Source organism: Ochotona curzoniae, unplaced genomic scaffold (assembly GCF_017591425.1).
Source record: "Ochotona curzoniae isolate NIBS_2020 unplaced genomic scaffold, NIBS_Ocur_1.0 contig_1014, whole genome shotgun sequence".
Taxonomy (NCBI): Eukaryota; Metazoa; Chordata; class Mammalia; order Lagomorpha; family Ochotonidae; genus Ochotona; species Ochotona curzoniae.
The window spans coordinates 36,188,322-36,213,035 of record NW_024464920.1 but is presented as its reverse complement, the minus strand read 5'-3'; the positions used below and the strand labels follow the sequence as shown (position 1 = coordinate 36,213,035).

The 24,714-nt window shown below is 49.1% G+C and overlaps 2 protein-coding genes across 4 annotated transcripts; one reads left to right on the top strand and one right to left on the bottom strand.

The window, feature by feature from the left end:
• The first annotated feature begins 4,555 nt into the window (after positions 1–4,555).
• Positions 4,556–20,098, top strand: MARS1 (methionyl-tRNA synthetase 1). 2 transcript variants are annotated; one of them, XM_040983133.1, is made up of 22 exons: positions 4,556–4,703; positions 5,340–5,430; positions 5,560–5,638; positions 5,718–5,852; positions 6,430–6,505; positions 6,721–6,893; positions 7,076–7,182; positions 9,533–9,649; positions 9,771–9,974; positions 10,386–10,587; positions 12,121–12,195; positions 14,511–14,681; positions 14,839–14,934; positions 15,099–15,216; positions 16,050–16,263; positions 17,562–17,693; positions 17,807–17,911; positions 17,998–18,184; positions 19,397–19,468; positions 19,601–19,624; positions 19,713–19,805; positions 19,887–20,098. In XM_040983133.1, the coding sequence occupies exons 1-22, from the start codon at positions 4,595–4,597 to the stop codon at positions 20,031–20,033; spliced, it is 2,727 nt and encodes a 908-aa protein (XP_040839067.1). In that variant the 5' UTR covers positions 4,556–4,594; the 3' UTR covers positions 20,034–20,098. The 2 variants fall into 2 exon arrangements, with proteins under 2 accessions (XP_040839067.1, XP_040839073.1); XM_040983139.1 differs by lacking the exon at positions 19,601–19,624 and having other exon boundaries at positions 4,558–4,703.
• On the bottom strand, positions 20,039–24,585 carry DDIT3 (DNA damage inducible transcript 3). 2 transcript variants are annotated; one of them, XM_040983152.1, is made up of 4 exons: positions 24,432–24,585; positions 21,493–21,540; positions 20,695–20,851; positions 20,039–20,608 (listed from the first exon to the last, which is right to left on the bottom strand). In XM_040983152.1, the coding sequence occupies exons 3-4, from the start codon at positions 20,830–20,832 to the stop codon at positions 20,243–20,245; spliced, it is 504 nt and encodes a 167-aa protein (XP_040839086.1). In that variant the 5' UTR covers positions 20,833–20,851; positions 21,493–21,540; positions 24,432–24,585; the 3' UTR covers positions 20,039–20,242. The 2 variants fall into 2 exon arrangements, with proteins under 2 accessions (XP_040839086.1, XP_040839083.1); XM_040983149.1 differs by lacking the exon at positions 24,432–24,585 and adding an exon at positions 23,394–24,409.
• Positions 24,586–24,714: the final 129 nt, after the last annotated feature.

The window sequence follows — 24,714 nt, the reverse complement described above, 5'->3', positions numbered from 1 at the left end:
GGTGCTTGGATTTGCCAGTGGATGATGTGAACTGACTCAGCCTGGTCTTCCCCCGACCCCTGCCAAATGTGTGCCAGTGGGAAACTTTCCATGGCCTGGTCTGGGCTGTTTCCTATCATGTTTCTTGTGCTTACATGCCAGGTCTGTGTCCTGCCAAAGGAATTGCCCAGGCTCTTCCATCAGAACCTCTCCCAATGCCAGATTTTGTGTATACCAGGGGGTCCATGAGCCAGCCCTACTCAGTTCACCTCCTGTCCTAACAGGAACAGTGACTTTTCCTGACTGGCCTTCAACTCAAACTGGTTCTTGCTGTTGGATGTTTCAGCACAGCCCCGGCTCATCCATACCCACATTCGGCTCAGTAGGGGTTGAGACCTTGCCTAGTCTATCTCACATCAACTCTGGTCCTCCAGGACACCAGGCGGTGTCGGGGTTTGGCCCGGCTTGGTGCGTCCAGTCCCAGTCCACATTTGTGCCAAGGGAGACTACAACCATTTCCTGATCAGAACACAGCCCCCATTCCGGCCCATGTGCCCCTTGGTGGGAACCTGAACTCAGTTAGGGTGTCCCCTTAGCTCTCCAACCGGGCCTGTTCCCAGCCGTAGATCACTTGCATGCCAGTGGTTGCTCTGACTCAGTTTGGCTCAGCCCCTCACCTGTCCCAGCCTCTGTCTTAGACACTGGCTTGGTGTCCCTGGCTCACGCAGACCTGTAGGTGCAAGAGCCTAGCTCGGCATGACCTGTGCTCCATCCTGGTTTCTAGTTTCGCTTGTGGGCTAAGGTTTACTCAGTCTTGCTGGTACACCCTGTTGCATTACCAATTAACACATTTGCCAGCTGTTGGAGCTACTTTGTCCAGCTGGTCCGATCCCTAGGTCTGGATCACATATTTACCAGCGGGAGCTAGGACCTGCCAGGGGAGTTTCCCAAGTTCCTCCACTTGATCCACTCCCAGACCCAGTTCTCATACATGCCATTGGGTTTTAGGCCAGTACCTGGCACAGTCTAGCATTCCATTTGGCCTTGTATGAGCTGGTGAATGTTGCAGCCTGTCCTACCCCACACCCTATTCAGGATGCACATTCGGGTGCTGCTGCCTTGACCAGTCCAGACTGTTGTGAGTTCCTTTACCTGTGATTGATGGCAGGCTCCTTGGTCATACCTAGCTTAATCCATCACCACCCCAGCTCTTGAACTAACCAATGGGGCTAGATTTTCCGCAGGGTTTGGCCCCACACATCCCCCACAGAATTTACCCCCAGATATGGTTCTTGAGTGCTAGTTAATGTCATGGCTCTGCCTAATGTGACTCATCTGCTGATCCATCATCATGTCAGGTAATAGGATATGATCCTGCTGGACAAGCCCCTAGCCTTAGCTTTTGCATGGACTGGTGTTCAGTGCTCAGCATTGTAAAGTGATTACAAGTTCATCAAAGGAAGTGTTACTGTCATTGGGAATCTTTGGGATTGATTTACATCCCAGAAGCATAGTGGGTTCAACCTGGAGCTACCTAAGCAGCGCTTCAGAGAACTAAAACCCCAGAACTCCTGGCCAGGCGGCCAGCAGGAGAAGCCTGGCGCCAAATGGCGCACTGGCCTGGGGACAACTCACCACGTGCACATGGTGGCTGAAGTTGGGGACCCATGCATGAAGACACCCTGTCCTGAGACCCACCCGCAGCTGGCAGGCTGCAGGAAGTTTAAGCCCCCAGGCCCAAGGTTGCGCCCGTCCCCAATCCCATCCACAGCTCAATGAGGGTGGTGGTTGAGTCCCGGGTCTGCCAGGTCATGGAGACTTCCCACCTCGCTGTTCTCACCCCAAAGGGAACAGCCCCAGGAACCCAGGCAGGCCCGGGGACAGCTCACCACATGCATGTGGTGGCTGAAGTCAGGGATCCGTGCATGAAGATGCCCTGTCCTGAGACCCACCAAAATAAATAAATGTTTTAAAAAAACAAAGTCTCCCGCAGTGGTGGCAGGGGACCCTGAGCCACCACCCTCTGCCTCCCAGGATATACATTAGTAGGAAGCTGGACTGGAGGAGGCAGACCTGGAACTTGAACCAAGCACTCTGATATGGTAAGTGCATGTCCCAAGCTGTGTCTCGGGCTGAGACTAAAGTACTCAGCTGAACAATTATCCTTGCAGTAAGTTCCACACTTTGAGTAGACAAGGCTAACAACTCTAGCTGTTATCTCATGCAGTGAGACAAAAATTCACGTACACAAGTATCTCTCCTCTGCTTTCATCCCTGTGATTCCCACAAAGAGAGGAAGTATAAGGAATTGAGAGTTGTTTCTCTCTCTTTTCAAAAGATTTATTTATATTGGAAAGGCAGATCACATTTACAGAAAGCAGAGACAGAAAGATTTTCCGTCAGCTGGTTCACTCCCCAAATGGCCACAATGGTCAGAACTGAGCTGATCTGAAGCCAGGAGCCAGGAACTTTTTCTGGATCTCTTATGTGAGTGTAGGGTCCCAAGGCTTTGGGCCATCCTTGACTGCTTTCCCAGGCCACAAGCAGGGAGCTGGATGGGAAGTGGAGCAGCTGGAACATGCACCAGTGCCATATGGAGTCCTATTGCTTGAAGTTGGAAGATTGGCCAATTGAACTGTCTCACTGGGCCCCAAGAGAATCACCTCTCTTGGAGAAGAGAGAAGAATATGGAAGGGCAAACCTAAAGGTGATCTTCAGACACAAATCAGCAACATCCATGCTGTTAACAAAGATAAAACAAGAATTCTTAGTTGAAGTAGGTACAAAGGGTTCGGTCCAAGGAGTGGATTCTCTTCCCTCAGAGGAATGGGAAACTGGTGAGGTTACCTTCTTAATTTCTGTATGTGTGTGAATTCATGTGAATGTAAGAATAATGTATGTGACATATATGTATGTGTGTATGCATTTGTATATGTGTGTGGCTTTTTAAAAAGTCATGGCTTTTTAAAAGAATTTTTTATTGGAAAAGCAAATTTTACAAAGAGAGAAGGAGAGTGAAAGATCTTCCATCTGCTGGTTCAGTCCCCAAATGGCCATAATGCTGGAGTTGAGCTGATCCAAAGCTAGGAGCCAGGAGCTTCTTTCCAGTCGCCCACATGGATGCAGTGGCCCAAGGACCTGAGTCATCCTTTACTGCAATCCCAAGCCATAGCAGCGAGCTGGACTAGAAATGGAAAAGCCAGGACCTAAACCAGTACCCATATATAATGTTGGCACTGCAGATGGAAGCTTAGCCTAAAACAGCACCAGCATTGGCTCCTAAAATTGTTTTCTTTCTTTCCTTTTTTAAAAAAAATTGTTATTTTTTTTATTGGAAAGGTATATTTACACAGAGACAGAAAGATCTTTTGTCCATTGGTTCGCTACCCAAGTGGCTGCAATGGCTGGATTTGAGCTGATCTGAAGCCAGGAGCCAGGAGTTTCTTCCCAGTCTCCCACATGTATGCAGGGTCCCAAAGCTTTGGACCATTCTCTACTGCTTTCCCAGGCCACAAGCAGGGAGCTGGATGGAAAGTTGAGCAGCCGGGATACAAACTGGCACCCATGTGGGATCCTGCTGCATGCAAGGTGAGGATGTAGCCACCAGGCTACAGCGCTGGACCCCTAAACTTTTTAAAAAGATAAATTTTATGTTTATTGCAAAGGCGTATACAGAGAGGAATAGAGACAAAGAGGTAGATCTTCTGTCTGATGGTTCACACCCCAAGCTCTCTGCTCGCTTCCCGCCCTGGGCTGTTTATTACTCAAGTAAGCTCATCATTAACTCCTAACTCAATCTCTGAAGGCAGGCATTTCACCTAGCCTGGATGCCCATGCCACCGCCATGGTTGGTGTCTCAGTTCTACCCCCAACTTGATCTACCTCCTCCTGTGCTCCTTGGGAAGCAGAAGAATCTCAGCTGGCTGGGTCCCTGTCACGCACGTGGGAGACCTGGATTGAGTTCCTGGCTCCTGTTTGTATTCTGGTGCAGCTCCACCTATTGCGGGAATGTGGGGAGTGAGTCAATGGATTGGAAACCTCTCGTCCACTCCAGTTGCCACCCGCCCCCCCCTCCCCGCGTCTCTCCGTCTCTCAAATAAAACAGATTAAAATCCTCTGATCCGTCAGAACTTGAGTCGCGAGTTGGCCACTACGAGCAGCTGTTCTTCCTCTTTTTTTTAAAATTAATTTTATTGCATTATGTGACACAACGTTAAAGGCACTGGGATTCCCCCCACCCCTTCCCGAACCCTCTCCCCATGGTGGATTTCTCCACCTTGCGAGCAGCTGTTCTTATGACATTCACCTTCCACCACAACAGGACGAGAAAGGTTCAAGGCTTCCTTCACCCTGGATCTAAACAAATCACTTCTCAGCATGCAGCACCATGCAGGTGCCGCTCTAGTAATCGTGTGGGCGGCCTCCCCCGTCTCGATGGTGGTCTCTTCCTGTTCGCTCGCGTTGCACGATGGGAGAGAGAGTCTACTTTCCGGCAGCACTGCAAGAACCTCTACTCAATCCGGAACTCCATTTCCCGGCGGGCTTCGCGGCGGTCGCTCAACTTTAAATGCGGGAGGGCTGATTCCGCTTGCATCAGCGTGGATTTCGCGGCAGAATGAGGTTGTTCGTGAGTCAAGGCTGCCCTGGAAGCCTGCCGGTGCTGGCGGCAGCCGGGAGGGTCCGGGGCCGTGCAGAGCTGCTCATCAGCACCGTAGGTCCCGAAGGTAATTTGGGTTGGTGTTGGGAGGCGGTGGCTGAGGGGGGCGGACAGGACACCTCTGACACCCTGACAAACCTCCAGTTCCCCTCCGAACGCTTCGTTAACCTCAGTGTACCCTCCCTTCATGTGTGGCTTTGCGTCTTTCGTCATCCAGGACCTCGCTTCCCCTCCAGAACCATTCTTCCCCTTCCCGATTGTCCCCTGTGCACTCCTTTACCCCAGACACGCGTGGTCCTTCTGAAGACACACCTCCCTCCGGCCAGACCCGGCCTCACTGCTTTCTGTTGACCTCTGCTCAATCCGAGCCAGGGTTGGGTCATTGTTCCCAGCTCTCTTAATTTCCTTCTTCCTTGTGACTGGATAATCCTCCTGTGCCCTGGGTTACATTAGATTGTCCCAGCGCCACCACCTCTTCACTGTTGTTTGTAGCTGGTGGTGTTGCTGAGCACCTGCCCGCAGCCAGTTCATTCTAGATCCATGCACTCCCAATGGTTCTGTCCTGAGATCTTGGTGGACTGTGTCCATCTCTCTTCCCTGAACAGTGTGAGATTTATCATGTTGATCAAGTTTTTCTTGTCTTCTGTCTCTCTCTCTCTCTTTTTTTTTTTTTTTTTGCACCTATTTTCCCCTTCCTCATCAGATTGTGTGGTCCCGTTCTTGACCCGGCCTAAGGTCCCTGTCTTGGAACTGGACAGTGGCAACTACCTCTTCTCCACGAGTGCGATCTGCCGGTCAGTATGGGTCCTTGCCGTTGGGGAGAGGGAGAAAGTGTGTAGCCTTACTTGCAGCCATCGTTTCGCTGAAGGATGACAAGGGCACTACTCTAACGACCAATCTTTGCTTGCTGTCTTTCTGGGCAGGTACTTCTTTCTGTTATCTGGCTGGGAGCAAGATGATCTCACCAACCAATGGCTAGAATGGGAAGCCACCGAGCTGCAGGTAGGACTGAAGCCTGGGGGATGGCAGGCAGGCCCTTGTTGTGTGTGGCCATCCTGACCCATGTCCCCTGTATTTTTAGCCAGCTTTGTCTGCTGCCCTGTACTATTTGGTGGTGCAAGGCAAGAAGGGGGAGGATGTTCTTGGCCCAGTCCGGAGGGCCCTGACTCATCTGGACCAGAGCTTGAGTCGGCAGAACAGCCCTTTTCTGGCTGGGGTGAGTTGACTTTGAAAAGGAGACTGTAGAAATGCTTAAGATGGAGAGAGAGGACCGTGCTCAGAATATTCAGTCCTCAGCACTGAGGCTGGCCTTGTGGTACAGTGGGTTTGCAGCACTAGCATCCTGCATTGGAGTGCTGCTCTGCTTCTGACTCACCTTCCTGCTAATGTGCCTGGGAATTAATGTGCTAAATACTTGTCTCCTTGACTAATCCAGCCATTTGGGGAGTGAACCAGCAGATGGAAGGAAGATCTCTTTGTCTATCTACCTTTCAAATAAATAAGATAAATCTGAAATAAATAGTAAACACTAAACACTGCCCCTCCCGTAACATTGCCCCTCCCTAAGTTGACAAATCTCTTCAACTTTTTGATCTTGATTTTTTTCTCCACGTGGAATGGGGAAAAATAGTAATCCCTCAATGAGTTATTGTGAGGATTGAGATAGTTAACATGCTTAACAGAGTACTTGACATGTATTAAGTGCTCAACAAGCACTAGCTGCTGTTATTACCATGGAGAAAAAAAATTGAGCTTCTCGCCTGGTCACCTTTTTCTTTCTTTTCCTAACAAAGGAGACAGAATCTGTAGCTGACATTGTTTTGTGGGGAGCACTATGCCCTTTACTCCAAGACCCAGCCTACCTCCCAGGTAAGACCCTCACCTCTACTCCAGCAGCTTGGTGGTAGGGGTTGCAGAATGGGCAGTGGAACCTTGGCCTAGGTCGTGGTGCAGCTTGGCAAGGCAGCTACAGCCTGTGATGGTGGAGGCAGCTTCCCTCCTCTGGGGAAGTGGGAAGAGACAGTGTACCTGCCCAGTCCAGCTACTGAGGCCTGCTGATCCCTTCCTTCCCTCCACACCTGCAGAGGAGCTGGGGGCCCTGCGCAGCTGGTTCCAGACACTGAGTACCCAGGAGCCCTGTCAACGAGCTGCAGAGACCGTGCTCCAGCAGCAGGGCGCTGCGGCCCTCCGGCCCTACCTCCAGAGGCAGCCGCAACCCCGCCCAGCTGAGGAGAAGCCTGTCAGCAATGAGCCTGAGGTTTGGGGCTGAGCAGAGCTTCCCTGTGCATCCTGGGCGGGGGTGGGGGCTGAGAGAGAGGTGGGAGGTGGATGGACCTTATCCATGGCGCCTCGCTGTTTCTGTGTTTGAAAAGTACAGACAGGAATTTCTTTACCCTGTTGAGTCTCGCTCATGTGGCAAAGGATTTTGTCTACTCCTAGGAGGAGGAGCTGGCCACCCTTTCTGAGGAAGAGATTGGCCTGGCTGTCAGCGCCTGGGAGAAGGGCCTGGAGAGCTTGCCTCCGCTCCGGCCCCGGCCGAATCCAGTGTGAGTAGGTGCAGATGAGTGGGGCTTAGAGATGGTAAATGGATGGGAATGAAACAGACTCTGGGATTTCATGGGACTTTGAGTTGGATGGGCATTTAGAGAAGGATTACAGAAATGTGTAGTTACAAATCATAGCAAGTTAGGACAGTAAAGAACAGGATATCATGGGAGAAAATGCCCGAAGGGAATAGAGGCTACTTTTAAAAGGACAGACCTGACAGGTGGAGGAGGCAGGTCGGCAAGGGTAAGGATGGGCAGAGATGGATTCAGATAAACCCTGAGGTGTGAAGGCCTGAGGAACAGGAGGCTGTAGGCTTATAGGAAGGACTTTTGCAGGCATTTATGCAGGTTAACCTCGTTCAATGTAAGTAGAGGGTAATGTAGTTGATACTGAAAGCCCTCTATGCTAGCTAAGTGGCTTTACTGTATCCTAATCCCTTTTGGCCCTTCCTGGTGCTCCATTACACTGATCCCAGTCCACAATTACATGAGTGCAGTAATTCTCCCTTATCCTTGGTTTTGTTTGATGTGGTTTCCTGTTACCTGTTGTTCAGTTGGAGTCTGCAAACTCTTAAATGGGAAATTCCAGAATTAACTGATACACAAGTTTCAAGTAACTTTTGTCACAGTATATCTTTAATTTTTTTTCTGTTTTATTATTAGTTATTGCTAATGTCTCATTGAGTCTAGTTTACAAATTACGCTTTTACATAAGTGTGTATACAATATGAAGGTACTAAAAAAAAGTCTGGAGGGGGAAACGGAATTAAATGAATTGAGGGAAAGGTGCTTGCTTTCAGAGTACCTGGGTTCTAGTCCTGCCCCCTCTCTGTTCTAGATTCCTGCTGTTGCATATTCTGGGAAGCAGTGGTAATGGTTAAGTAACTGGGTCCCTGTCACCCATGCAGGAGTCCTGGGTTGAGTCCTGCTTCCCAGCTATGCCCAAGCTCTGGCCGTTGTAGGCATTTGGGGGGGCAAATCAGTGGATGAGATCTTTTTCTCTAGCTCTCAAGATCAAAACAAAACAAAAATTATTTTGGTGTTTTAAAAAATGAAATTCAGGCATAGTTTCTTACAAATAATTCTCCATGAATATTTTAAAGTTTCTTTATCTTTCAGTTCAGTTTTCCATATACTTTTTGAGGTACTCTGGTATATGCATAGGTTCAGCCATCTCTGCAGTTGTGGGCATCCCCTGTGGATCTTGAGGTGGGTCCCCAGCAGATGATGGGGGATTGCTGTGGTATAGAAAAAACCTGTTGTAGGCAGAAACCAGGGCCTACTCCCCTATGTAACGGCCTCACTGGAAAGCACTCTCATGTGAGCTACAATGGGAGCTGAACAAGAGTAGAGTGTGAGAAGGGCAGAAAGAGCTCAAGGACTTGGGGTGTGAGAAAGATTGTGTGCGGGGCTGGTGTGCCATGGGGGGAGTTTGCCTGAAGAAGTAGATTTCTCAAGTTGGATTTCAGAGAAAATTGTGTCCTTGGTTATGGGGAGAAAGGATAGTGAATGCGAGAGAAATTAGGAAGATCTGTTGTGAGGCAGTAAGCTGTCATGTGATTCTAGGAACAAGACAGGCTACCTGATGGGATTCTAGAAGCAGCAGCTTGTATGAAAGTGCTGAGGGGGGCAGTGATGGTGAGATAAGAAAGCAGCTGGGAAGGTGATGGGGGTTGGGGTGAGGTGTCTGTGCTTGGAAGGGCCAACTGGCAGTGGATGATGCAGCTGAGCTGTCAAGGGTGAAACAGCAGAGAAAGGACACTGAACTGAATGACTTCATGTATTAGGGTAAATGGCTGACTACAAAGGATCCTGGAAGAGAGAGAAGGGAAGCTGTGGAGGCAATGGCTGGGGCCTGTTAGTTTTGTTTGGCCATGAGGAAATGATAAGCATGGGTTATGAATTGAGGGGCCCAGAAGAACTTTGTATACTTGTATGGTATGTGGGGAGGTGAGCAAGAAGGATTTCCAATGGAGGCAAGCTTCCATAGCAACTGGGAAGCATGGGAGAGGTCAGCGCTGGCAGGGTTCTTAGGAGTTGGGAGAAGGATGATGATTGGGCAGAGTTGAGGGAGATCTTTGTCAGTACTTGGGGAAGTTTGGGTGAACAGAAAAGAACCTGTTGGTAATGAGAGATGGAAACCAGAGTTGGGATGAGGCTTGCTCATGTGAGCAGGGCCCTGTGCCTGCAGCTCTGGATGGTCTGTGTTCTGTGCTCATGGGGGGGCCTTGAGGTCCTGCAGATTCAAGGATTGTACTGTCACAAGACTGTGACAAGTCTGTAGTTCCTTTAGGTCTCTGTTGACCCTTGCATCTCCGCCATGAGCTCCCTCTTCCTCCTCCCATACCAGGTTACCTGTGGCTGGTGAAAGGAACGTGCTCATCACCAGTGCGCTCCCTTATGTCAACAATGTCCCCCACCTTGGAAACATCATTGGCTGCGTCCTTAGTGCTGATGTCTTCGCCAGGTGGAGCTAGCTGCTGGGGAAGGGACCTCTTGAGGGAGGAGTGGGCCTCGTTGGGGGGGGGGGGTGCCCCTTGGGTGGCAGAGATCCTGGGTACAAGGGCCCTCTGCTCACCACCTTCCAGGTACTCTCGCCTCCGCCAGTGGAACACCCTCTATCTGTGTGGAACAGATGAGTATGGCACAGCCACGGAGACCAAGGCCATGGAGGAGGGCCTGACCCCACAGGAGATCTGTGACAAGTACCACACCATCCATGCTGACATCTACCAATGGTTCAACATCTCATTTGATATTTTCGGTCGCACCACCACCCCACAGCAGACCAAGTAGGTTTCCTCTAAGGAAGCAGAGATGGAGGTGGAAGGCTGTGGCAGAGGCCCGTGATAACAGCCTGGAGATAAAAGGAATTAAGTGGCTATCTGAGCATTCCTCTTAAACATAGGATCTGACTAGAGCCCATACTGGTACCCAGGCATTAGCAAGGGGATTCAGTATGTGCAGAAGCCTGACTGTGGGCTGGGGTAGCCAAGGGAGGGAAGGGAGCATGTGTTGTTGGGGAATATGCATGAGGATGCTGAGCTTAGTCAATAAACTCTGAAAAAGATGGGGTAACCTTTTGTCTTGATGTGCTGCCTGCCTGCATGCTTTGGCACATGGATCCCCTGACTGGTGGGAGTGGTAACAGGAGCGGTACACTGCCTCCTCTGACTCTCCTTGTCCTTCACTTACCTTGTCAGAATCACGCAGGACATCTTCCAGCGGTTGCTGTCTCGCGGTTTTGTGCTGCAAGATACTGTGGAGCAGCTGCGGTGTGAGAACTGTGCCCGCTTCCTGGCTGACCGCTTTGTGGAGGGAGTGTGTCCCTTCTGTGGCTATGAGGAGGCCCGTGGTGACCAGTGCGACAAGTGTGGCAAGCTCATCAATGCCGTGGAGCTCAAGGTGAGGAGGAAGGTCTTCAGGGAGCCTGAAAGGAGACAGTACATGTTATTGGAGGGACTGCCAGTCTAGTCCCAACGAGGGTGATGATTTTAACACCTAGGACGTTTTAATGCTGGTCCTTTCTGACCCATTTCAGTGACTCGAACAATGCTTATTGAGCACTTACTATGTGCTCAGTGCCATGTCAGGAAATACAGGTATCCTAACCCTTGCTGCTCCTTCAGGCTGCTTATGCCTGTGTGATCCTTCTCTTCATAAATACCTCTGACTTCTAGCCTGTGGTTGCTCACTTGTTAACTTGCTGATTCATTCACTCACTCATTTGACAGATGTTTTTTGAGTTCCTACTATAGACCAATTCTAGATGTTGGGAATAAGGTGGGCTCTTGCCTAGCATGGGGAGGAGCCCAGCACCAACCAAATAATCACAGCCATCTACCTGGATCTGGGTGGAGATTGGTTCCAGGATGCCCTGTGGATGGATTTCAAAATTAACTCATACTCAGAATCCTTATATAAAATGACATCATATTTATACATAACCTAGGCCATTCTTCCACATGCTTTAAATCCTCTCTAGATACTTCTACCTAATGAGTGCGAATGTGGTAGAAATGGTTGTGAGAGTGATGAATGAATGGTAAGCTATTATGTGGCTTATGGATGGGAGGGAAACAAGTAGAGAGGAGGATTTGGAGGCCAGCGTCCAGAACTGGGGTGCTGGTGTTTTGGTCTAGCAGTAATGGAAAAAAAAAATAATAATAGGATGTGTGTTACAGGGAGAGTGCTAAAGAGCTGGCTAGGCTGGAATTTGGGGTGGTGAAGAAGAAACAGATGGGCTGTAAGTTTGTGGCCAGATCAGTTTGGGTTGATGGTAGTACCATCTACACCCATGGGTGGGAACAGCCTTTTGGGCAGACTGCTATTACAGAGTCAGGGTTTGTTAAGCTCAGGATGATTAGTGGACATCCAAGTCGAAGTGTTAGCTGGGCAGTTGGATGTAGGCCTGTGGCGTTCACAAGAGGTCCTGAGAGGGAAGCTTGATTGAAACAGCTGCAAGTGTTCCCTGGCTGGCCCCATCCCTGTTTTCTTCTAGCCTTCCTCCTTTGGTGTTTCTGTAATTCATGCTTGGCTCTAAATAGGTCTGCACTGTCTCCCAAGCCAGCTCTCCCAGTCCCTAATCTGAATGTCACCTCCTCAATGAGATGGTGTTTGTCATCCCTCTACTTGTCCCTTTTCTGACACATTTCGGTACGACGCAGTGCTCTGGCCCTGGTCTGTGCTCAGAGCCCACTTTGACCTCTGGAGTACCAGGAGGGTGATGGGAAACTGTGAGGAACACATGTCATGACACTGTGAGCTTGAAGTTCAGAGAGGGCTATGGGAATGGTGAGTGTGAAGTAAAACCACGCATTAGTCAGCCCGAGGGGCCTCACCCCTCTGTGTCCCAGCAGTAGCCCAGATAGCTGCCCCTGGCCTGCAGTCCTGCTGCTGACCCACCCCCTCACCCCCTTACCTGGAATCTTTTCACAGAAGCCTCAGTGTAAAGTCTGTCGGTCCAGCCCTGTGGTGAAGTCTTCCCGGCATCTGTTCCTGGACCTCCCTAAGGTAGGAAGGCCTTCCCCTCAACCTGGTGTTTCCTGCCCCTGCCTTGGCCATAAACACTGATAGCCAGTCACTTGTGGCAGCCAGTCACCTGTATGTGTTTGCAGTTTCCATTAAGAATTGCCTGTTCTGCTATTGTAAAGAGAAGAAATGCATGAGAGGGCACAGAGGGAAAGCCCCAGGCTACGGCCGCTGGTTTCCCTTTGTGTCGATTCAGCAATATGTGTAAGTTCATGTGGAAGTTACATCATGGCACAAACATGCCTCCTGCAACCTAGTATATAGAAGTTATGTCATCATGAGACACACATGCCTCCTGCAACCTGATTGCTTTCACTTTGTGCCATATTTTAATTGATCTTCCACGTTAGGAGCTATGTATTTTTTTAACTTATTTGGAAATAATTTCCAGTTCACAGAAATGGTGCAAGAATAAACAACCCATATTCTTTACCCAAAAGAAACCTTGCGCCAGTGACCTTAATTCATTTTAATTTTGCCATTTTGATTTGATATGTTCTGGAAACATCTTCGTTTTAGTTCATAGAGATTCTCATTTGTTCATTGTGTAAGTATGTATGTGTGTGTATCATTTCAGACAGATAAAAATAATTTTCTGATATGGGATGCAGCTGTTCTGTATACTGGCTTCATATGCTTCCACAGTACTTATCTCTGGGTGCCATAGCTTAGTCAATCAAATGTTTGATATTAGGTAGTTTTCACTATTGTGTAGCAACATATAATGTTGCGTATAATGGCATGTAACACAAGCTCTCTATATAGGTATTATTACATTTTTTGAAGTATGCGCATCGTAAATGCCTTAAGTGCGATCCCTGGCTGTGTCAGGGATAGAAATGCATGCGTGCTTTATTGCTGGATTGTCCTCGGCGGTGGCCACGTCTTCTGCTCCACTCACAGCATGTGGCTGTGTCTTGCCATGTAGTGTCACCAGCAGAGTGCATTAGGAGGCCAGAGGAGCTGCTCCCATTTCTGATGTGGAATTTACGTGGATGAAACCCATAATCCAGCCCTTCAAAAAGATTTCTCTTTCCTTTTGTGCTTAACAAAAGTGGTAAAGGCCGTTTTTTTTTTTTCCCCCTCCCCTGCACTGCCAAGAATTTTTTTTCTTAAATTTCAGATGGAAATCTATGGTAGAAAAGTAGGAAAGTTGAAGTTCTTGTAAGTCCACCTGAGAATAAGCACTAAAAATGTGTTCCTTCAAAAATTTGTCTGACTTTATATTAATTAATTGTATATTTTTTTACTTTAAAAATAACATTATATAATTATTGTTTTCCAGTTGGCTTTATTTGATAATCTGTTTTGTAGATCTTTTTATATGTATATGTAAATTACCTCATTCTTTTCAATGGCCTTATGAATATTTCTTGGTATTGATGCAGCATGCATCGTATTCATCTGAGCTATGGCAGTTTCAGGTTTTTGCTGTCAAGCTGCATTTCTTTATGTACGTGTCTCCATACTTTTATGTGACTATATCTGTTGAATAAACTCCTTGATGTAGAGTTGCTGTGTCAAAGTCCCCTGAGTCTCCTAATCATATATTGCCACACTGTATTTTTTTTTTAAGATTTATTTTATTGGGCCTGACACCGTGGCCTAGCGGCTAAGGTCCTCGCCTTGAACACGCCCCAGGATCCCATATGGGCACTGGTTCTAGTCCCGGCAGCTCCACTTCCCATCAGCTCCCTGCTTGTGGCCTGGGAAAGCAGTCGAGGACGGGCCAAAGCCCTGGGACCCTGTCCCTGCATGGAATACCCGGAAGAGGTTCCTGGATCCTGGCTTTGGATTGGCATAGCATTGGCCGTTGCACTCACTTGGGGAGTGAATCATCAGATGGAAGATCTCGCACTCTGTCTCTCCTCCTCTCTGTATATCTGACTTTCCAATAAAATAAATAAATCTTTAAAAAAAAAGATTTATTTTATTATTGGAAAGTCAGATTTACAGAGAGGAGAGACAGAAAGATCTTCCATTCATGGTTCATTCCCTAAGAGGCTGTAAAGGCCAGAGCTGAGCCTATCCGGAGCCAGGAGCTTTTTCTGGGTCTCCCATGAGGGTGCAGGGTCCTAAGGCTTTTGGGCCATCCTCTACTGTCTTCCCAGGCCACCAGCAAGGAGCTAGATGGGAAGTGGAGCAGCAGAGATACAAACCACTGCCCATATGGGATCCTGGTGGATGCAAGGCAAAGACTTTAGCTACTAGGCTAACGTACTGGGCCTACCCACACTGTGTTTAAATGCTAACCATGTGAGAAATTGTCCTAAATCAGCCTGTCTTTGCCTTTTCAGCTAGAAGAGCGACTGGAGGCATGGTTGGGGAAGACATTGCCAGGTAGTGACTGGACACCCAATGCCCGATTTATCATTCGTTCCTGGCTTCGGGATGGCTTAAAACCACGCTGCATAACCCGAGACCTCAAATGGGGAACCCCTGTCCCCTTAGAAGGTTTCGAGGACAAGGTAAAGCTCTTTTCTCCTTGTCCTTTCAAACTATGTGATTCGTCTGAGGCGTTAACTTGAGACCCTTGGGTAGTTGACTAGACTGTTGATTGTGTCCTATTCTGGTCTGAGACTTGGAATTAGTCACTGTAGGGCTCTTTCCCTCTTGACCCTTTAGGTATTCTACGTCTGGTTTGATGCCACTATTGGCTACCTGTCCATCACAGCCAACTACACAGACCAGTGGGAGAGGTGGTGGAAGAACCCAGAGCAAGTGAGCAAGTCTGGTTCACCTGTTGGGTAGTGGGAGATGAGTGTGTGTGCGTATGTGTGTGTGCATGTGTGGTGGGGTACTGCTATCTATTGGGGTTGGGTAGCTGTTCTTTGCTAAGTCTTTGAAGGAAGTCTCAGCAGATCTCTTTGACTGTGTTCTCCTAGGTGGACCTCTATCAGTTCATGGCCAAAGACAATGTTCCCTTCCATGGGTTAGTTTTTCCTTGTTCAGCTCTAGGAGCTGAGGACAACTACACCTTGGTCAAACACCTCATTGCTACAGGTTGGTGCCCTGGAAGAATGCAGATGGTGTGTTCCCTGGGAGTGAGGGCGGTGCAGTCCTTGAGAGATGATCCTGGAGAGCTACTGGGTCTTGAGTTAGGAAGTGAGATAAGATAGGAACTCATATAAAAACACAAGCAGCCAATCCAGAGAAAGGAAACCAGAAGCTGAAGAAAGCAAAAGTCTAAAGCAGGAGTGGGGGAGCCCTTATTTTATTTTACAAAAAGGAAGAGACAGAGATCTTCCATATGCTGGGTTCACTCTCCATATGGCTGCAACAGCCAGAGCTGGGCCAGGCTGAAGCCAGCAGCTTCTTCCAGATATCCCAGTGGGTACAGAGGCCCAAACATTGCGGCCACCTTCTGCTGCTTTCCCAGGCACATTATTAGTGGGGAGCTGTATCACAACAGCCAGGAGTCGAAACAGGATGCTGGTGTCACAGGTGATGGCTTTACTTGTTATGCCACGACTCCAGTCCAAACAGGGAAACTTTTTCCTGCTAAGGGCCATTTGGATATTGACATCATTCTCAGACTATGCAAAATTAAGAACTTTTAAATTAGCCTGCTCTTGATGTATTGGATTTTGAGTTCCACCTGACAGGACTAGACCAGATGATTTTACCAACTTACACAGCTCCCACCCCTTTGTAGTAGGTATAGGCAAACAGAAAAGAGGAGCCAGAGTGGATAGGAACTGCTAAGTTCTGTGCAGGTTAGCTACTCAACCTTTGGTGGAGGCCTACAATCGAGACTGAGGAAGGAAAAAAAAGAGCTGATGGGTAGATGGGGGAAGTGTGTGATTGGAGAGGATTCTCTTTCTTTCTCTGTCCAGAGTACCTGAACTACGAGGATGGGAAGTTCTCTAAGAGCCGCGGTGTGGGAGTGTTTGGGGACATGGCCCAGGAAACAGGCATCCCTGCTGACATCTGGCGCTTCTACTTGTTGTATATTCGGCCTGAGGGCCAGGACAGCGCTTTCTCCTGGACAGACATGCTGCTCAAGAATAACTCTGAGCTGTTGAACAACCTGGGCAACTTCATCAACAGGTGGGCCTTCCTTCAGGAGATGAGCAAGTGGAGAGAACCAGTCACAGGCAGGAGGCTGTAATGGGTTGAATGTCCATCTGGAGCCACTGGGACTCACTTCTAGCACATACTAGGTCATATAAACTTGAGGGAATGGTCAACTATAGAGATGTGGCCTAGCAAAGTTGGTCCCAAAGTGGGGTGTCTTATTAGAAATATATTTATTTGAAAAGTTCCTAAATGGCTGCAATAGTTAAGTTGGGGACAGTTCAAATCCAGGAGCCAGGAACTCCATCTGAGTCTTTCACATGGGTGGTGGGGGCCCAAGTAGTTGGGCCATCTCCTGCTGCTTTTCCCAGGCACATTAACAGGGAGATATTAGAAGCAGAACAGCTGGGACTTGAACTGGCTCTCTGATGTGGGATACTGGTGTCACTAGCAGCAGCTTAACATGCTGTGCCACATGCCTGCCCCTCAAAGTGGACTTTTGCAAATTGTTTTCTCAGTGATTTTTGTAGAAGTGGAGATCTATTCCTTCCTGGTTAAAAAAAAAAGTTTCCTTGCAGACCACAGAGAGGTCTGGCTGATGAAAGGCGTTATTTTGGTGTAGAGACAGGCAGTGCCTCCTGCTCTCAGAGTTTCTGTGTGAGTTTGGGCTCACATTTGATTGTTGGTTCCTATCTCAACTGTTCTGCATCCCAAATACCTTTCTTCCATGCCTTAGGATTCTTCAGTCCCAGTGTCTGAGCCCAGGGCCTTTTGCTCAGCCCTGCCAAATACTCATTCAGGTTTGGTCATGAACCACATGTATTCATTAGTCTTTTCAATTATTTATATTTGGAAAAAAGACTGAGACCTTCCATCTACTGGTTCACTCCACAAATGCCTGCATTAGCCAAGGGAAGGCCAGAGCAAAGCCAGGAGCCAGGAAGTTCATCTGTGTCTCTTGTGAGTGGCAGAGACCCAAGCACTCAAGTCATCTGCTTCGCAGGGTGTACACCAGCAGAAGTGGACATATGCTAGAATCCTAAGTGGATCTTTATCATCGTGCCAAATACCTGCCATTTGATAGCAGTTAATACCTATATTTTAACTTTGACTGTTCTGATTATTGACATCTTAAAATGTCTAAGTCCATCAGTTTTTTTTTAAAATGTGCATTCATGTTCTTACAGGAGAGGCAGATGAAAGCATTAGTTTGTTAGGCTGTGCTTCTAGGTTAAGGGTGCCAGAAAATGTTGTTCTGAACAGGAATCCTAAGAAGGAAGTTAAGGAGACTGGGCAGTAACTCCCTTCTCTTCTTCTCCACCCTCATCAAGAGCTGGCATGTTTGTGTCTAAGTTTTTTGGGGGCGCTGTGCCTGAGATGGTGCTCACCCCAGATGATCAGCGTCTTTTGGCCCATATCACCCTGGAGCTGCAGCACTATCACCAGTTGCTGGAGAAGGCGCGGTGAGTAGCCTATACCTTGGTCTCCCCTCAGTGATCCTGGGGGGTGTGTGTATGAGAGAGAGAGCTCCGTGCTGGCCCCCGCAAAGGCCGTGGTCTGTCTGCTCCCATGCTAGGATCCGGGATGCCTTACGCAGTATCCTCACCATATCTCGACATGGCAACCAGTACATTCAGGTGAATGAGCCCTGGAAGCTGATCAAAGGTGGTGAGGCAGACAGGTAGGTAGGGGTGAGAGTCGGGTAAAGGAATAGTGGCTGATGGGCTCTGTCCTGGTGGATCTGACTTTATACTTCTTCCTTTCCAGGCAACGGGCAGGCACAGTAACCGGCATGGCAGTGAATATAGCTGCCCTGCTATCTGTCATGCTCCAGCCTTACATGCCCACAGTTAGTGCCACCATCCAGACCCAACTACAGCTCTCGCCTGCAGCCTGCAGTGTGCTGCCTACAAACTTCCTGTGCACCTTACCAGCAGGACACCAGATTGGCACAGTAAGTTTCAGAGTTGGAACATCAGCCTTTTTTTTTTTTTAAGATTTATTTTTATTACAAAGTCAGATATACAGAGAGAAGGAGAGACAGAGAGGAAGATTTTCTGTCTTATGGTTCACTTCCCAAGTGAGCACAACAGCCAGTGCTGTGCCAATCCAAAGCCAGGAGCCAGGAACTTCCTCCAGGTCTCCCATGCGGGTGCAGGGTCCCAAGGCCTTGGGCCATCCTTGACTGCTTTCCCGGACCACAAACAGGGAGCTGGATGGGAAGCGGAGCTGCTGGGATTAGAACTGGCACCCATATGGGATCCCAGCACGTTCAAGGCAAGGACTTTAACCACTAGGCCACAGTGCCAGGCCCCATCAGCCTCTCTTAAAAATCATACTTAGGCAGCCTTTGGGGTTGGGTTAAGGAAGACCTCACTCTTCATCTGTATTCCACAGAAACAGTTAGAGGGAGAAGGATAGATAACATCTTCCATTCATTGGTTCACTCCCCAAATGGTTGCAACCAGCCAAGGCTGGGCCAAGCCAAAGCGTGGAGTTTCCTCTTGGTCTCCCACATGCATGGCAGGAGCCTAAAGACTTGAGCCATCTCCTGCTTCACCAGGCACATTATCAGGGAGCCAGATTGGAAGTGAATCAGGCAAGATGTGAACCAGTGCCCATACAGGATGCTGGCAGTGCAGGCAGTAGCTTAACCTGTTACACAGTTAACAGCAGCCCCTTATTTTGGGCATGGGATTCTCTCAGCTGTCCAAATTATTTGTATGCCTATGGTTTGTCATTGCCAGAATCCATTATCTGACATACAAAATGCTTGTAGAAGTTTAAACAAACACTAGGATCTGCATAATGCCAATAGGCAGGAAGAGCACAGCCATTTCATCTTTGGCGTAAGATACAAATTGAGGGTCTGGAACAGAGGCCTAGTGGTAAATCCTCACCTTGCAAAGTTTGGGATCCCAAATGGGCATCAGTTCCTGTCCCGGTTGCTCCACTTCCCATCAAGCTCCCTGTTTGTGGCCTAGGAAAGCAGTAGATGATGGCCCAAGAGATACAAAATTGAATATCTTCACATTTTACATAAAACATGAAGGGTCTTCAGAAAGTTTGATCACAGATTGGGGCTGGGAAGAACCTTTGTAGATGTCATTCCAGTAGTTTGCACAACCTCAGCAGTGAATGATCTGCAATTTTCTTTTTTCCACAGGTCAGTCCCTTGTTCCAAAAGTTGGAAAACGATCAGATTGAAAGTTTGAGGCAGCGCTTTGGAGGGGGCCAGGTGAGAAGGCTGAACTGCTCTCCCTGCCAATAGCCAGGGTCATCTTAGTGTTCCTAAAACAGTCCTCATACACTCCTTTCCTATCTTTTGGTCCTGCTGCTTCCTCACCTGTACTTTTCTTTCCTGTCTTAGCTAGAAGAGTCCTTGGAGTTCAAGGTAATCACTTTCCTCCAGGATGTTCTCTAAAACTGGAGAAGTGGGGAGAGGTCTGGCAGCTGGTGCTAACCCTATTGTTGTTCTGTAGGCTAAAGCATGCTCCAAGCCAGCAGCTGCGGAGACAGTGAAGACAGTTGGGCCACAGCAGATACAAGTGCTGATGGATGAAGTGACAAAACAGGTATAAGGCTTCAGCCCTGAGGGAGCCTGAAAGGCCGAGTCCTCAGCGGGCCTGCAATCACCCTGCCCCCTTTCCTCTTAGGGCAACATAGTGCGAGAACTCAAAGCACAGAAGGCCGATAAGAACCAGGTTGCTGCTGAGGTGACTAAACTCTTGGACCTAAAGAAGCAGTTGGCTCTAGCTGAAGGGAAACCCCTTGACACACCTAAAGGCAAGAAGAAAAAGTGAAACACTTGGTTTGCAAAGTCACTTTTAATGGCAAGACAATAATAAATTAATTTACAATCCTTATATACAAGCCGAGATCTCTCTCTTTGTCTCTCCCTTATGGAGTATGTATAATTATGGGTTACATCATTGGCACAGTGTGAAAATGTGCCCATAGCCACTTCTGTGGAAGAAGGTAAGTAGTGGCCCAAAGAGGACTGACTGACTGTTCATGCTTGGTGTAGATTCACCATCCTGTCAATGAGAGCTCGGCGGGTTGCCTCTACTTCCCTGGTGAGGCGCTCAATTTCCTGCTTGAGCCGGTCATTCTCTGCAGCTAGCTGTGCCACTTTCCTCTCGTTCTCTTGTTCCTTTTCCTTCATGCGCTGCTTTCCAGCCCGGGCGGGGCACTGGCCACTTTGTTTTCGTTTCCTGGTTCTTCCTCGGTAGTCTTCTTCCTCCTGGGCCAGGGAGCTCTGACTAGAATCTGGAGAGCGCGGGCTCTGGGAGGTGTTGGTGACTTCTGCGGGTCCTGAGTCGTCAGGCAGCCAAGCCAGAGAGGCAGGGTCAAGCGTAGTGAAGGTTTTGGGTTCTTCCTTCAAGGGAATGAGAAAGGGAGAAGAGTTGGGAAAGGACAAGGTAGGCTCTCTCTCACCTTTGCTTTTAGACCTAGCATACTCACCTCTTCATTTCCAGGGGGCGAGACATAGGTCCCCCCATTTTCATCAGAGGACAGGACCTCCTGCAAGTCCTCATACCAGGCTTCCAGCTCCCAGCTCGACACTGTCCCAAAGGAGAAGGGCAGTGGCTCTGCTGCCATCTCTGCAGGTGGATCAGATCTGGAAAAGGATATGCTCAGGATAATGCAGTGAACTAGCAGCTGGAAAAACAAATTTCACAAAGCCTGCACCATGGGTTGGCACACTGTTCTGCTGCCTGTTTTTGTAACATTCTGGGCACAGAGCCACACTCACTCATTACATACTGTTTATGACCACTTTCATGCTACAACAACAGAGATGAGGGAATAGTTGTGACAGGGATGATATGGCCATAAACATCTAAAACATTCTATTTGGCTATAACATGTGTAAACCCCTCATCTATGCTAACTACTTCTTTGCCTTCTGATCAAGACTTGAAGCAAACTACCTGGCTATATACATCCTTATGGGTTCTTAGTAATTCCTCAGCCCCATATGGGAACTCCACTGGCAGCTTCTGGGAGGATGAGCAAGCCCTATTGTAGAGAAGCTTGAGCAAGTGGTCAGGTGAATCAGTCTAACCTTGATTGGTAAGTGTCTTGCTTGGGGCTGACTTTGAGAGTTTGCTTTCAATGACGATAGGCTGTAAAAATAGCGATTTGGTCACCCTGTTAAGAGGCAGGTCAGGATAGGTAACAAGCCTGTAGGTGGTAGGATCAATAAAGGGAGGTGTGTAGCAGGCAGGACACTGTTGGGAAAGGAGTGGTTAAGTTTACCTGCTTTCAGGTGTGATGATGTATGAAGATACACTTCCTTCTCGAACACTGTGGGAAGCAAAAATAAACGTTAGCCACTTTGGGAAAGTGGCAAAAGAGATTTTTTTCTTTATTTCCAGCTTCCCATTCGTCCTTGCTGACTTCTAGTCTTAGAGAAACATGACTAGTTGAAAAACATGAGTAGTTGAAGATTCCTGTAGTCATTTCCAAGCACAGAAAGAGAGCCTGGCTTCTGTTATTTTTAGTTCCTGACATTTGTAATCCTGATTACATAATAGTGAGGACATGGCCAACTCCACTTTTTCTAAGTTCAAGGCAGGGTTCAACCTTGCCGGGGCAAGGACTAACCTACACATTATGGAAGGAATCAAGTAGCATTTTTCTAACTGCATTCTCACACTGACATCCTTTGGTGAGTGTCAATGTCCAGGCTGGACCTTGGCCTCTGCCATCAGCATTTGTGTCAAGACCCATGCCTGCTGATCCCCTTCCCTGGTCATCTCATCTTGGTAAATGGCATTTCTTTAAGTCAAAAACCTTAGCATCCTCCCCAATTCCTCTTATCCTCACACTCCACAACCCAACATAAAAGCACTCCTGAAGAACTGGGGCGGGGGAGGGACTGGTACAGTGGCTCACAGGCTAATCCCCAGCCTGTGTTGCTTATATCCCATATGGGAGCCAGCTGGAATCATAGCTGCTCTACTTCCCACCCAGTTCCCCTGCCCATGGATTGGGAAAGCAGCAGAGGATGGCCCAAGTCCTTGGGACCCTGCAGCCATGGAGCCATGTGGGAGACATGAAGAAGCTCCTGGCCCTTGATCAGCCCCAGTGGTTGTGGCCATTTGGGGAATGGACTAGTGGATGGAATATCTGTAAATATGACTCTCCAATAATAAAATTATCTGGGACGTGGTGTACTGGGTAAAGCCATTGCTCACAAGGCTGACATCCATTGGATGCCAGTTCACATCCCAGCTGCTACTGGCCTGGGAATAGCAGCAGAGAGTGACCCAAATATGTGGGCCCTGGAGCCCTTGTAGGAGACCTGAATGGCACTTCTGGATCCTAGCTTCTGCCTAACTTGCAGCCATCTGGGGAGTGAAATAGTAGTTGAAAACTGTTTCTTTATAAATCTGAGCTAATTTTTTAAAAGATTTATTTTTACTGGAAAGTCAGATACACAGAGACAGGAAGATCTTCCATCCACTCTGAATCCAAGAGCCAGGAGCTGCTGCCGGTCTTCCACACGGTGCAGGGTCCCAAGACTTTGGACCGTCCTCTACTGCTTTCCTAGGCCACAAGCAGGGAGATGGATGGAAAGCGGGCTGCTGGGATACAAACTGGCGTCTACATGGGATCCCGGCACGTGCAATATGAAGACTTTAGCTGCTAGGCTATCGCACCGGGCCCCATGAATTAATCTTTAAAAAAAAATGTATTTTCCACCAAGTCCATTGTTTCCAGTATGGATGGATTTGCTCTCCCAGGGTTATTACAAAAGCCTCTTGATCTGCAGGTCTGTTTCTTCTGAGCTTGCCACCTCACAAATCAGCTGCCAGATGGGTGTTAAAAACGTGGGCCATTGCTCTGTACTCCAGGGACTTCCTACTCCATGCCCACTAAAAGGCTACCATCCTTAAAGCAGCTTACAAGGCCCACCATGGTGCCTTCCTTTCTTGCCCCTGGTTTTCCCCGTCTACTCCTTCTCCCTTTTTAGCCCAGCCCACTGGCCTGGGATGCCAGCTTCAGCCCTCTGCTCTGGTAGTCTCTCCTGGAAAGCTCTCCCACCTGTTTGATGCAGGATTTACTGCCTTGCTTCCATTCTTATCTTTTCATTGAAATGTCACTTGAAGGTCACTCCTGCCTGCCCTACCCGATGCAAAATTGCAGCCCCTCACGGTGACCATTCTCCACTCCTTTCTCCCCTCGCTTTTCTTCCTGCCATGGGAACTTGTTCATTCCTTCCGCTGAAGCACACAGCTGTGATGTGCCGAGGATCCAAAACTGTGGCACACAGTAGGTGCTCATTATTTACTACATGTGAATGGATAAACCACCAAGCCGAGCGGTAGAGAGCAGCCTCTCCCCGGGGACTGCAGATGCAATCTTGTCCTGGGTGTTTCTCTGCAGGGCTGTGCTCTCTGGGGAAGCCTCCCTCGCCTTGCAGCAAGTGTGAGAAGCCGCTTTCATCAGCAGGGGAACCTCGGGCCAGAGGCCTTCAGAGCCAAACAGGGGGCTGGCCTGATGCAATGGTTACACAGGCAGCGGGAAGACAAGATGGAAAAAAGATGGGAGGTTCCAATCCCCAGAGGAGGACCCAAATGGCCTCCCTCACTGGACCCACGCTGCTCTCTTGTGCGGGAGAGACCTCGAGGGGAAAGGGAAGGCCCATCTCTGCGCCCTGTGCACGTGCACCCCTTTCCCCCAAGGCTATATCGGCCCCCTGAAGGCTCCATCTACCGCCGCGGCCAGGCCGGAGGCCGAGGCAGCGCGCCAGACTCAGGGTTGAGGGTGGGGCGGGGGGAATGCCGCTGGTGGCAAAGCGGCGGACAAGGCCCGAGCCACGGTCCTCCCGTCTTCTCGGGGCGGGGGTGTGTGTCCAGCCCCGCCTCCCACCCGACAGGCTGAGCCAGGTGTCCTCAAGTCGGGACTACGGGACAGCAGGTCAGCCGGGGTCCCTCCGCCCAGAAGCGCGGAGTGGTGCCCAAGGTGGTGGTGGTCGGGGGTGCGACGCTGTCGTCTAAGGAAAAAAAGGGGCCTGTGAGCACCATTCCAGAATAAACGATTCTTCCCATCCCTCCTCCCTCCGTCGTGGGGTCCCTAACTACTGTGGCAGGGTGGGGCCACAGCCTAAAGAGTGGACGCCCCAATTATGAGGAGACAAGTGGCGTTGGCGTAGACATAAGGGTAAAAATACGTGAAGAATCAGTACTCGCCTCTCTCCTTCGGTCCCGACTCTGATTTTGGCTCTGTCGCTGCCACCCGCTCATCTTCAACATCATATACTTTAGTGTCTAAGACTCAGGCCTCTGACCTCGAGAGCGCCCAGCAGAGGACTTTTACCAGTGGTCTGCCCCTCCCCTCGGGGGCGGGATCTAGAAAACCATCAATCGGAAAGCGGCACGAAGGCATTGGCCCCGCCTCATCCCTCTCCTCCGCCACTCAGGAGTCTCTTGGCACCGCCCCTCTCGCGCCCTCTCGCTCGGAGGTCGACGTCGC

Coding starts and splice junctions, on each gene's coding strand:
- MARS1 (XM_040983133.1), top strand. CDS start 4,595: ATGAGGTTGTTCGTGAGTCAAGGCTGCCCTGGAAGCCTGCCGGTGCTG. Junction 5,431..5,559: donor TCCACGAGTGCGATCTGCCG/GTCAGTATGGGT, acceptor CTTTCTGGGCAG/GTACTTCTTTCTGTTATCTG. Junction 19,625..19,712: donor AAGAGTCCTTGGAGTTCAAG/GTAATCACTTTC, acceptor GTTGTTCTGTAG/GCTAAAGCATGCTCCAAGCC.
- DDIT3 (XM_040983149.1), bottom strand. CDS start 23,440: ATGGCAGGAAGAAAAGCGAGGGGAGAAAGGAGTGGAGAATGGTCACC. Junction 21,541..23,393: donor AGGAGTGGAGAATGGTCACC/GTGAGGGGCTGC, acceptor TGCTTCCCACAG/TGTTCGAGAAGGAAGTGTAT. Junction 20,852..21,492: donor ATCATCACACCTGAAAGCAG/GTAAACTTAACC, acceptor ATCCTTTTCCAG/ATCTGATCCACCTGCAGAGA.